The sequence below is a fragment of the Tursiops truncatus genome, chromosome 19 (assembly GCF_011762595.2).
Source record: "Tursiops truncatus isolate mTurTru1 chromosome 19, mTurTru1.mat.Y, whole genome shotgun sequence".
NCBI lineage: Eukaryota > Metazoa > Chordata > Mammalia > Artiodactyla > Delphinidae > Tursiops > Tursiops truncatus.
The window spans coordinates 13,352,871-13,366,397 of record NC_047052.1 but is presented as its reverse complement, the minus strand read 5'-3'; the positions used below and the strand labels follow the sequence as shown (position 1 = coordinate 13,366,397).

Genomic DNA, 13,527 nt, shown 5'->3' with positions numbered 1-13,527 from the left:
TCAGATTGGATTCCAATGCTTACATGAGACAAAATCCACTAAAATGTGTACTCTATTAATAGAAACGAGATTTCCCTCCTCCACATTTCCCAGCTCCCTTAAATTTGTTCCATACAACCAAAACATCTAAATAGCAGGAAGATTTCCAGCTGTTTTCTTTAAAAAGCTTTGTATATTGGCCAGTCCCACATTCCTGAGGGAACAAGAAGAAAATGAGGTCTAGGAATAGAAATGACCTACGATCCCAAAGAATCAAAGGGAAAATGAGAATTGAGTTTCATCTCTAAGGGAATGAAATTCAGTTGTCACAAGACTTTCCTGCTATTGCACTAAAATGAATTTTCGCATAACTTTCAATTTTTTAGGATGAGGTGACCATTTTTATTCTGGAGCTCAGACTTCCTCTTTCCTCCATCCCTTCTTTTCTACTCACTCTAAAATTCTGATTCCATTCAATCAACCTCCGCTTTCCTTAAACACAACTATTACACCTATTGAGCATTAACAAGCTTTACCAATCTCTTAATACCCAGAATAATACCTTTAATTTCACTGTGATTTCAGCACAATAAGAGAGAAAACATCGTTGAAGAAAAAAGAAGCAAAAACTTTCCCTTACACCATACTCCTCACACAAATGGAAAGAGTATCTTAAAGATGAATAGTCAAAGAACACAACATACGACAGCTCTATCTATGATACTCAAGTGTATATGTACTGAATATTAACAGCCACCCTATGCTCCCCTTACCCATGTGTACAAAAAGTAGTAAGTGAAGGCACCCTGATTGGGAGAGCCTCAAAAACATGGTGTTGAGTCAGAAGAAGTTTCTAGTATATGGTGCTAGATGATGTGATATAGAAGCATTATGAATGCAGTCTCTTAAGCCTTCTATTGTCAGTGGCACCCAGACCCTCATTTTGACTGTTGGGAAAGGGCTGCTTACCTTCAATGTGCCGACGCACTGTCCAGACAGCATTGGGGTTACCGGGTAGCTCTGAGACAGCCATTTCTGATACCTGACAGGGAGAGGAGACAAATCACTGATCCAGTGAGCATGAAACTCAGCCCCTTGCTTACAACTACACTAGATAATACAGTCCCAACATAGCAGGGCTCACACTGTATACTTGATTAAAACACTGGAACCATCTAGTCAAAAAGAATGTAAGAACCAAAACGCTAGAGGCACTGGCAATTCCCATAATAGACTTCAGCAAGAAGTGATGGAACATCTAGGACAGTTGTTGCAGCCAAGACCAAACACTTCCTTTGGGTATAACATGCCTGCATCCTCCTCAAAGTGAGCACGTGGGAATGAAACAGTCCATCTAAGTTAGCATCCCATTTCTTTCTTTTTTGAAAATGTATTTATTTAATTGATTTTATTGTATTCGTTTTATTTTTGGCTGCGTTGGGTCTTCGTTGCTGCACGCGGGCTTTTTCTAGTCGTGGCGAGCAGGGGCTACTCTTCGTTATGGTGCTTGGGCTTCTCACTGCGGTGGCTTCTCTTGTTGCAGAGCACGGGCTCTAGGCACGCGGGCTTCAGTAGTTGTGGCATGCGGGCTCAGTAGTTGTGGCTCGCGGGCTCTGGTGCGCAGGCTCAGTAGTTGTGGCACACGGGCTTAGTTGTTCTGCAGCATGTGGGATCTTCCCAGACCAGGGCTTGAACCCGTGTCCCCTGCATTGGCAGGCAGATTCTTAACCACTGCACCACCAGGGAAGCCCTCCATTTCTTTTCTTTGTTCCCTCAAGGCCAAATTCCATCTCCCTTCACAGAACAATTCAAATGCCACATTCTTTAGGAAAAATCTTCCCTTATTCTCTTGGCTGGCAGTCATCTCTTCCTCATAAGTTCTCACAGGAATCACAATCACCACCTCTTAGGACACTTACCTAAAAAGTGATCTGAGGAATTGTTTTGTCCTTCCTACTAGGTTCTTATGCTCCTTAAGGTCAGAGTCAAGAATCCTGTGAATGGCCTATAGGCTCTCAAATGAGAGTAAATGCAATACATAAGATGAACTCAAAATGATCTAGAGGAGAAAACTAGGTGTGGGTTATACATTAACTGTCTGTAATATCCTTGCAATTTTTCTGTAAATCTAAAACCATTCAAAAATAAAAATTTTATTAAGTGTTTTTTAAATGACCTAGAAATAAAAAATTAGGCAGCCTCTTATACTGTACAGTGGAACTACATCTTATAGGAAGAACGCTAGTATATATATGAAAGACATTACCCTTTTGTTGGTTTACTGATGTGATAATAGCAGGAATACCTGATCGTGGTACAGGAGAATCTTGGAAAACTTCACCATCAATAAAACGTAAATGTCAGGTATACCACACTCTATACACCAAATGTAATATCTGACAGTGACCGTGTTCAACTGAGACCATAATCTAGCTAGACAACAAGGTTCAACAAATAGATATACAAGAAAAAAGAAACGTCCAACAATTTAAAAATAGTTTTATATAACATAATATTTTTTTAATATAATTGGAAAAAATTAGGAGGAAGCAGATGACTCACAAACAATGATTCTTAATTGGGTCCTTTAACTCTTACACGGTACACAAAATTTTCTGTTAATGCATATATGTATTTTTTGTGTTGAGCACTTGCTTTAATCAGATGCTTGACAGGATCCAATTAGCAGTAAGTAACTAATCAAGAACTACTGGTCTAGGGCTTCCCTGGTGGCGCAGTGGTTGAGCGTCCGCCTGCCGATGCAGGAGGCGCGGGTTTGTGTCCCGGTCCGGGAGGATCCTGCATGCCTCAGAGCGGCTGGGCCTGTGGGCCATGGCCGCTGGGTCTGCACGTCCAGAGCCTGTACTCCACAACGGGAGAGGCCACAGCAGTGAGAGGCCCGCGTACCGCAAAAAAAAAAAAAAAAAAAAGAACTACTGGTCTAAATTGGGTTCAAGTCATCGAAAATTTGGTGACCTGATGAATATTTTGGCAGTCAAAATTTTTTGAATTCTCTGAAACTACAATATTAATAGCTAACATTTATTGAACAGTTACTATATGCCAGAACTTGAGCTAAGCGCTTCACACACATTCTCATTTAATTCACACAACAATCCTTTAAGGCGGGTCCTATAAAGCTTAGTAATAACTATTAAGTAGTAGAGCCAGAATTCAAAACCAAGGTCATCTTCCCTGTCTTCCAATAAAAATTTCCAAAAACAGGCAGTGGGACTCTAAGAGCCTGGAGCCTGCTCAACCACAACCTCTAAGAGCAAAGTGTCAGAAACAGCTTTATTTTACTCCTAACAAAATCAAGTCCAGTGTACTTGCTAAAAGTCATCAACACTAGAACCATGATGAGAAGAGGGTGTGGGATTTGAGAAGGTAATTTTGAGTATTCATATCACCTAAAAAGTCCAACAATAAAGGATTCATTGCAGGAGGTGGGAGGGTGGAGGGATGAACTGGGAGATTGGGATTGACCTATATACACTAATATGTATAAAACAGATACACAATAAGAACCTGCCGTATAAAAAATAAATTATATTTAAAAAATAAAGGGTTCATTAAATAAATTCTAATCTACCCACTGTGAAAATATATTGCAAAAACATTAAAAATGACATGACAGGGCTTCCCTGTCATGTCCCGCATGCCGCGGAGCGGCTGGGCCCGTGAGCCATGGCCGCTGAGCCTGTGCGTCCGGAGCCTGTGCTCTGCAACGGGAGAGGTCACAACAGGGAGAGGCCCGCGTACAACAACAACAAAAAATAAATAAAACTAAAAATAATGACATGACATAAGAGCACACAGTAATCAGGAACGTAATAAGATACAAAAATATATACACAATATTAACATAGTTAAAAATATAAGTATCTAAAAGCTACGAAAAAAGACCAACACTAAAAGGAAACGGAGTAAAATGTGCCATGCAGATTTCCTAACCTCCACGTAATGGCGACTGAACCTGGAACTAACAGACGTGTTTCTCCCCTTTGATTCCTATTTGCCAAATTTTTTAAATGTGCCTACTGTGCTAACATGTTAAAGGATTAAGAAATTTAAACTCTAAACTTTATGGAAATGGGGAGAAAGAAAACATTTTTCTTTCATAGAAACATTAAATACATCTTTGATCTCATCAGAATAAAGCCTTAGGCTGCTTTGTCAATGCTTTCCTCCAAACCCTGCATATGATCTAGAAATTCCAATCTTACCTCAAGTCCATGCCTTAAGACCCTCAGAGATGACCTCGGTCCCCTACCACAGGCCACATATAGCTGTGGAGTGTCTTCATTGGCCAGGTCAGCTATCTGCACAGAGAAAGGGGAAAAAAATGTCTACTTCTGCTACTTTTCCATACCCAACCCTGATTGTTCTCAGGGCGACAAACCACTTTTTAGTTTATTAGACTTAAATATTGCTACTGGCCATGGGGGCACAGAGTGGAAAAGACCCAATGTTCCAAAAAGCAAACAGTTTGAAGCAGCAAGTTTTACCAACCAAAAAAGCTGTTCTTTTTTTTTTTTCTTGCCATGCTGCGTGGCATGTGGGATCTTAGTTCCTTGACCAGGGGTCAAACCTGTGCCCCTTGTAGTGGAAGCGTGGAGTCTTAACCACTGGACCACCAGAGAAGTCCCACGTGTATCAGTTCTTGAGTTAACAAAATATTTTTTACAATCAGTGAAATTGTTATATAACCTCAAACTGAAATCTCAGCATTTCCTTCCAACCAAAAATATAGACAATAAATTAATTATCTTTATGTGTGACTTTGTCACCAATATTAAAGTTTATAGACACCTCCAAATTATCATTTCCCTTATCACTATTTCAAAATTACATTTACTAGATCCGCTGTTAGAACGCACATGACCACAGCTGCCCTATCTACTACAGACGTTCCTATGATGTACCTGACCAATTACAGGGTAACTCTGCACCTGGCTGTTTGCCACCAAATGGGGAAGCCATGTGTTCTTGTACTAGTCACCCCAGATATCGAGCTGCTTTCCAGTACAAATATTTGTTGATCAACACGTGGAAAGAAGTTATTTGTATTGTAGTTTTGTCGAACTGTACAATTCAAATGAAAATTCTTGACTGTAAGGCAGTGCAGCCTACTGTAACATGGATGAGCATGTGGGTTGTGAGTGTATATAACCTTCACACTGACTTCTTTAAAAAATTAACTCACCTATTTTAAATGCACTATCTTGTTATTTTAAGCCCATTACAGAAGCACATATACTAATTTTTCACAATTTAAAAAATAATTTGCTCTCTTGGCTATCATATGTTTATTACTATATGCATTTAAAAATATCATTCACAGAGGGGATCCAGAAGCCTCACTAGGCTAGTAAAGAGATACATGGCAAAAAATGCTTATAGCCCTGCTACAGATACCTGAACTTCCTGTTAATTTTATTCTTGACCTACAAACTATTTACACAATTATCTCCTCAAATTCCAATGAAAGCAGAAAAAAAAAAATCAGTAAAAATCCAATTAAGAATTATTCATACTTATTTTCTATTGCCCTCAGGACTAACCGTTTCTCAAAAAGAAAGAACAAAAGCAGTTAACTTCAGAACTGCTACTTTTACCAGGAAGAGTGCCTGAATACTGACTGTGTGTCCGTGGCACAGTGAGCAAAACTCTTCCACTAAAAGTGTAATCATCTAGACAGGGTAGGGTGGTGCCTAATGGTCACTGGAACCCCAGGAATCCAGGATGCAACAGCATAGTAAAATTTCTGCTACACTTGAATGCCAGTAGTGAGAGACACAAATCCCATCTTGGGCCACCTTGGGTTCCCAAAAGGGTTCTGTTACTGACTGATCCCAGTGTCTCTGGAGTACTTTACGGAGGAAGTGAGTGTTAAAATGAGATATAAATATTCACAGACTGTTAAGTGATAAAAGGTCTACTTCAGAATACTGTAAAGGATATGAGCATATTTACATTAAAAAGAAAAGTGTAACACACAAATGCTTATAGATGCAGAGAAAATGTCTGGAAGCAATCACAGGAAGCTATTAATGGCACAGCCTCGGTGGAATAGAGGGTTGAAAAGACTGGGGATTGGACTTTTACTTTTTATCTTTTGTACAGTCTGAATTTTTATAAAACATGATTTTTATCATTAAAAAAAATTTTTTTTAAGCCCAAGGATTTATGTAATGGTTTTTAATTACCCAACTACCTTTAGGTGCTTCACCCTTATACTCTGGCAATACCACAGATATGCTGATGAACCTCTTAAACTAGACCTTAATTTAATTGGATTTAAAACTTTAAACTCATTCAGATTCAGAAACAGTTGGCTAGCACTGTTCATTATGGAGTGACTGGAAAGATCCTCACCTGGCAAAACAAAATGGGAGAGAGGCTGTCCAACTCATCAACCAGCACAAGGTTTTTGAGTGGTCTTGGCTGAAAAAAGAATGTATCTCCTTCTTCCAGAGGCATGGCAGATGAAAACTCAGGTTCTTCATCATCATCTCCAAGATGTGCAATTTGATATAAGTAACTAGGGAGAAGCAAAGACTTTAGTTAAAATATTTTCTGTCTGATGTACAACATGATAAATATAATTAACACTGCTATATGTTATACATGAAAGTTGTCGAGAGTAAATCCTAAGAGTACTCAACACAAGGGAAAAAATTTTTTTTCCTACTTCTTCAATGTTGTACCAAATGAGATGAACTGTGGTAATCATTTCATAATGTATGTAAGCCAAATCATTATGCTGCAACACCTTAAACTTATACAGTGCTATATGTCAATTATATCTCAATAAAACTGGAAGGAAGAAAGCAAATAGCATTTAAAAAATATTTTCTGTCTGAAGATGTTTGCCATCAACATAATTCTCATAAATCACTTTAATATTGAGTCAGCATCTATAGTTTGAGATCTCTGCTTATCTGACTGGGGTTTTCTATTTCTTTAAAAAGAGGGATAAAGAAATTAAGACTACTGAATTCAAACTGGTGGCAGGACCTTAGCATCACAGTGGTTAGAGTACTGGACTTGGGCTTCCCTGGTGGCGCAGTGGTTGAGAGTCCGCCTGCCAATGCAGGGGACACGGGTTCATGCCCCGGTCCAGGAAGATCCCACATGCCGCGGAGTGGCTGGGCCCGTGAGCCATGGCTGCTGAGCCTGCGCGTCCGGAGCCTGTGCTCCGCAATGGGAGAGGCCACAACAGTGAGAGTCCCGCGTACAGCAGAAAAAAACCAACAAAAAGAGTACTGGACTTCCACTAGAGTGCCTGGGTCTGAATCCTAGCTCTGCCGCTTAACTAGCTGCATATTATTACTTAATCTCTCTTTGCCTCAGTTGCCTCATTTATAAAATTGAATAGTACCTTCCTAAAGAATTCAATGAGTACTTAGAACATTGCATCGCACCTAGTAAGCATAGTTTTTGTCAAATAAAATGAAGTATGGATAAATGAAACCCAAAGAAAATCTATAACCACTTCTTATTTTAACCAGTCACCAGGCCAAATCTAACAAAAAACAAGAATTGGTTATTTCACAGAAGTATGCAGATACTGTATTATTATTCCTGAAACAAAACATAAACATATCCAGAGATAATAAGCAACAAAATCATCTTGCCCTTCTCCTGTCTGTCCTCTGGGGCTCTGTAAGCTGATTCAAAGAAAAACCACAAAAAAAAAAATAAAAAAGGGAAAGCAATTTGGGAGTAGATAACCTGTAACAATATACCATCATAAACTGAGTGTGCAATGAGCACACTTTTGGGAAGCAGCTCAATTAAAATAAAATCACACTGCTGGTCATATTTATTCTTTAAGTCATATACCAAACCTTCAATACAAAGCCCTTTGAACAATCCAGTGTAGTTTTTTAGGAGCAAGATAAAATGATTACATCGGGGTCTGAAATACATAAGACACTCAATAAATGTTAGCCAAATAAATCTCAGCATATAACCCTTCCGGTAAACTCATCAGATTCTATGCTAAATTATGAAAAAGCAAACAGGGTTATTATCCTTGAATGATTTACAAACACACTGAAAAGAAAGAAAAAGTTAAATAATACAAACTTCTTATTCAGGCAAGATGTCCATATACAGATGATAAAGATCACCCGTCAAAGACACTTTCACAGATAACCAAGAGGATGCTGGGTTCACTACCTCCATCACAAGAAAGGTTGCTTCGGCTGAATCTCGATAAAACAGTTTCTGTGATTATAATGTGCTTCAGAGCAGGAACTTTGGAACCAGGTGGTCTGGCTTTGAGTTAGATTTAGTTGTGTGATCAAATTTCTTAAATTCTCTTGTGACCCCAGTGCCCTTACTATAAATGGGTTAACAGCACTGTCTTACAGGGAATGTTATGCATCAATATTTGTAAAGTACTTAGAACACAGTAAATGCTATATTAAGTATCTGATTGATAAATAAGTTTGCTTTATGAGTGAACACCCATAGCACGTTTCTGATGCGCCAAATCTCCACTCTTATGTCTTCCAGATTTCAGGTGCAACAGTAATGGATAATTTCTCACAAGTTCAAACCCGTCTCACTCTAACAAGCATCCCACCTGTGCACTGTAGTCTTTCTATTCTCTGCCCTCAGAACATCTATCCCGTTGGGAGCTGCCTGAGCAACAGGATGTACAGGGGACTTCATGCCCCCAGGGGTAACCTTCAACCCAAGAGGGAGAGGAACTGGTGCTGTTAACTCCCAGGTGGGCAATTTTCAAAGGCATTCTGCATGCTTCTCAGCAGGTCTTGACAGAAGCCAGTTTCCAATGACCACAGCAGGAAACTCAGTAATGGGCCCTTAATACTGGCTTTTCCTCTTTTCCCTATCTCTCCCCACTGATCCCTCACTCTTGCTTCCTGCAATTACCTCCCAATAATCTAGCCTTGTCTCGCGCTCTGCTTACAGGGGAGCCCAAACTGAAACAATATAAGAAAAACGTTTAGAATAGTGCCTGTTACATACAGACAAGTGCTCAACAAATGTACACTATGATTCTTTAGAACAAAAGAAATCACTGTCTGTATTATTTCTAAAAAGACTTTCAGAAGACTTAACAATTAGAATGTGTAAATCCCAGCAAACACACTATCCGCACAAGGTAATGAGCAAGAACAGAATACCTTATATGTCTGCAGCTACTGACTCCACCCACAGCCTTATCAAGACAGGTTATTATCTAAGTTTTTAATGTCTGCCAATCGGCTAGGTGAAAAAACAAACAAAGTGGTTTTCTTTTTCTGTTTTTTGGCCACACCTTGAGGCACGTGGAACTTCCCAGACCAGGGATCAAACCCAAGTCCCCTGCAGTGGAAGGCAGAGTCTTAACCACTGGACCAGCAGGGAAGCCCAACACCTTGTTTTCATTGGCATTCCTTCAATTATGAATTAGCTTGAAAATCTTTTTACATATTACACTTATAGACCACTAGTATTTCTTTTACTATGAAAGGCATGCTCAAATCCTGCACCCATTTTTCTATTGACTGAACTGCTCATTTTTACTCAATGATTTTTAAGAGCTTATTAACTCTCCCTTTTGCATGTAATGAAAAGAAAAAAGATTTCACACACCATTTGTGGGAATGTAAACTGATGTCATCTTTTGAAGTACAATTTGGCATTCCCTATCAAAATTTTATCCTGCATATAGAAATTTAAACTATGGCTTTATTCAGTTAACATGCAAAGATACACCTACAATGTTCACTATAACACTGTTGGTTTTGTTTTTTTTTTGATAGGTAAGAAGTGGATTTATTTAGACAGAAACACACTCCACAGACAGAGTGTGGGCCATCTCAGAAGGTGAGAGAACCTATAGCACTGTTTATAATACCAGAAGTACAAACACCCTAAATATCCATCAAGAGGGGGTAGAGCCATAAAATATTATGTAGCCATTAAAAACGTCTTCTCTAGGGCTTCCCTGGTGGTGCCGTGGTTGAGAGTCCGCCTGCCGATGCAGGGCACGCAGGTTCGTGCGCCGGTCCGGGAGGATCCCACATGACGCAGAGTGGCTGGGCCCGTGAGCCACGGCCGCTGAGCCTGCGCATCCAGAGCCTGTGCTCCGCAACAGGAGAGGCCACAGCAGTGAGAGGCCCTCGTACAGCGAAAACAAAAACAAACAAAAGTCTTCTCTACACCGAATGCAATGTATGAGTCTTACTGGGATCTGATCCGAACAAATCAACTTACGAAATATTGAGACAATATAGAAATTTGAATACTGACTGGCTATTTCATTATCTTAAGAAATCACTGAGCTTCCCTGGTGGCGCAGTGGTTAAGAATCTGCCTGCCAATGCAGGGAACACGGGTTCGAGCCCTGGTCCAGGAAGATCCCACATGCTGCGGACCAACTGAGCCCGTGCGCCACAACTACTGAGCCTGCACTCTGGAGCCCGTGAGCCACAACTACTGAGGCCACGTGCCACAACCACTGAAGCCTGCATGCCTAGAGCCTGTGCTCCGCAACAAGAGAAGCCACCGCGATGAGAAGCCTGCGCGCCACAACAAAGAGTAGCCCCTGCTCGCCGCAACTAGAGAAAGCCCGTACGCATCAACGAAGACCCAATGCAGCCAAAAATTAATTAATTAATTAATTTTTAAAAAATTTAATATTATTGGGGGGAGGTATAAATAAAACAAGACTGGCCATGGGTTGGCCTTTGTGGAAGCTGAGTGATGGGCACACGTAAGTTGACTAATTATACTATTCTCTCTTGTTATGTGCCCGTTAGAATATTTCCATAATAAAAAACAAAATAATTTTAAGTGAAAAATACAGACTTATTGACATGGAAAGATTTTTAGGATATACTGCGTATTTGAAATAGTACACTAATAGTTTTTTATAGACTCATGCAGTTCTCTAAAATAAAACTACATATAAATACAAGAAAGTAAAAACACTGTAAGCAGATACAATGTTAAAAAGTAACTATTCTGGAATACTAGGATTATGGGTGATTTTCATTATTTATTTGCTCTTTTATTCATTTTCCAAAACTTTCTTCATTATCAGAGTAAAATAACAAAAATGGGAGTAGTCCACATTTACTAAATGCTTACAACAAAAAGTACTTATTAGTGTTTGGCATTTGTATGAAACACCCACAAAAACCCTCATACATTGGAAATGTAAAATGGTGCAGCAGCCATAAAAAAGTTTAGCAGTTCCACAAGAAGTTAAAAAGAATTACAGTATGACCCAGAAATTCCACTCTTGGGTACATACCCAAAATAATTTAAAACAAAGACTAAAACAGATATGTGCACACCAATGTCCAATGCTGCATTATTCACAATACCAAAAAGGTGGAAAGAACCCAAGTGTCCATTAACAGGTAAATAAACAAAATGTGGTACATACATACATACAATGCATTATTATTCAGAGATAAAAAGAATAAAGTGCTGATACATGCTACTACATATGAACTCTGAAAATATTATCCTAAGTAAAATGAGCCAGACAGAATAAGCACAAATGTTATATGATTCCACTTAGGTTACCAGACGCTGGAGGAAAGGGGAATGGGGAGTTATTCCATAATGCGTACAGAGTTCCTGTCCGGAGTGATAAAAGTTTGGAAAAATGGCAGTAATGGTTATACAACACTGTAAATGTAATTAATGCCACCAAATTGAACATTTAAAAATGGTTAAAATGGGAAATTTTGTTATATATATTTTGCCACAAAAAAGTGGGGGAGAGAAAAGGTGCTAACAAAAAACAAATGTTAAAGAACTGTACGGGGCTTCCCTGGTGGCGCAGCGGTCGAGAGTCCACCTGCCAATGCAGGGGATGCGGGTTTGTGCCCCGGTCCGGGAGGATCCCACATGCTGCGGAGCGGCTGGGCCCGTGGGCCATGGCTGCTGAGCCTGCACGTCCGGAGCCTGTGCTCCGCGGTGGAAGAGGCCACAGCGGTGAGAGGCCCGTGTACCGCAAAAAAACAAAAACAAAAACAAACAAACAAAAAAAACAAAAACAAAAAAAGATCTGTACGTATCGGTAAAGAAAAATATTTATTACTTACTACTGTATAAAAAAAGCAGGTTACAAAACAATTTATAGTGCATAGTTGCAATTCCGTAGAAACATTTAAATATATACACACACAGGAAGGCTACACAAAAAAAATGTTATCTTTGGGTGGAAGGATTACAGGAGACATACTTGCTTACACGAACTTTCCTAACTTTTCTACAATGAAAATTCCTTGTTAAAAAAACTAAAAAATTAGAAATGGATGAAAATGTCATAATAACAGGCTAAATGAAAAATGCATCAAAACAGGTATATAAACTGGGAAAAGGAGTAATAAGATGACAGCTGGAATAAAGTCAATGAAGAAGAGTAAAAGGCAAGTTAAAGAAAGGGAGAACTGGAGACAAGGCAAAATTGGAATAGAATTGCAGAATTCTAGACAACACCTTCATTTTCATTATGAAGAAATAGCATTAGGTAAGTGATCTGCACACACTTTACCACATACTGGCAAAACCTGAACTTAGAAAGCAAGACCATGGCGGCTTATCTCATAAGCAATTTGGAGTCTTCAATACTGGTCTTAAATTCAAGGCTAGGGTTCAGACTTAAGCCATTTGTCAATGAAAAGCCATCAGAGACTGTAACACGGGATGGGGAAATTTCATCAGGGTTGTGTCTTGTATGCTTAATGAGATGACTCTATAAAGGCCGAGTTTTACAGGAAAGACAATGAACTGCAATAAGCAAACTAGGGAACTAGTTCAGACTAACACCAAAAAAAAAGGGATACAGAAGTAAAAACAATTTGGCATTCAACTGAAAGTTGTAGAGGACAGCAAAATCGAGACTTTACACTCAAGCTGCTGGAACTGCCCCATCAGACATTAACAGAAATACTGAGAATGGCAATAGCCAAGACATGGAAACCAACTAAATGTCCATTGACAGAAAAATGGTTAAAGAAGATATGGTACATACATACAATGGAATATTACTCCGCCATTAAAAGGAAGGAAACTGTGCCATTTGCAGGGATGTGGATAGACCCAGAAACTGTCATACAGAGTGAAGTCAGAAAGAGAAAAATATCGCATAATATCACTTATATGTGGAATCTAGAAAAATGAAACAGATGAACTTATTTGTACAGCAGAAATAGAGACACAAACGTAGAGAATGGACATATGGATACTGGGGGGGAAGGGAGGCAGGATGAACTGGGGGATTGGGATTGACATATATACACTACTATGTATAAAATAGATAATTAATGAGAACCTGTAGAGCACAGGGAACTCTACTCAGTGCTCTGTGGTGACCTAAATGGGAAGGAAATCCAAAAAAGAGGGGATATATGTATATGTATAGCTAATTAACTTTGCTGTACAGCAGAAACTAACACAACATTGTAAAGCAACTATACTCCAATAAAAACTTTTAAAAAAAAGAAATAATGCCATTTGCAGCAACATGGATGCAACTAGAGATTATCATACTAAGTGAAGTCAGTGAGA

General features: G+C 39.2%; 1 protein-coding gene across 9 annotated transcripts in view; it reads right to left on the bottom strand.

Moving 5' to 3' along the window:
- Nucleotides 1–13,527, bottom strand: part of SF3B3 (splicing factor 3b subunit 3) — a 73,960-nt gene that overhangs the window by 47,165 nt on the left and 13,268 nt on the right. For all 9 annotated transcript variants that reach the window (XR_012327914.1, XR_012327915.1, XR_012327918.1 and 6 more), the window contains exons 9-11: nucleotides 6,358–6,523; nucleotides 4,206–4,301; nucleotides 949–1,021 (exon numbers count right to left, since the gene is read on the bottom strand). Coding sequence is in view for 1 of the 9 variants with exons in the window: in XM_019941270.3 (XP_019796829.1) it covers nucleotides 949–1,021; nucleotides 4,206–4,301; nucleotides 6,358–6,523 (335 nt within the window). In the remaining 8 variants the exon portion in view is untranslated. The remainder of the gene's footprint in view (nucleotides 1–948; nucleotides 1,022–4,205; nucleotides 4,302–6,357; nucleotides 6,524–13,527) is intronic.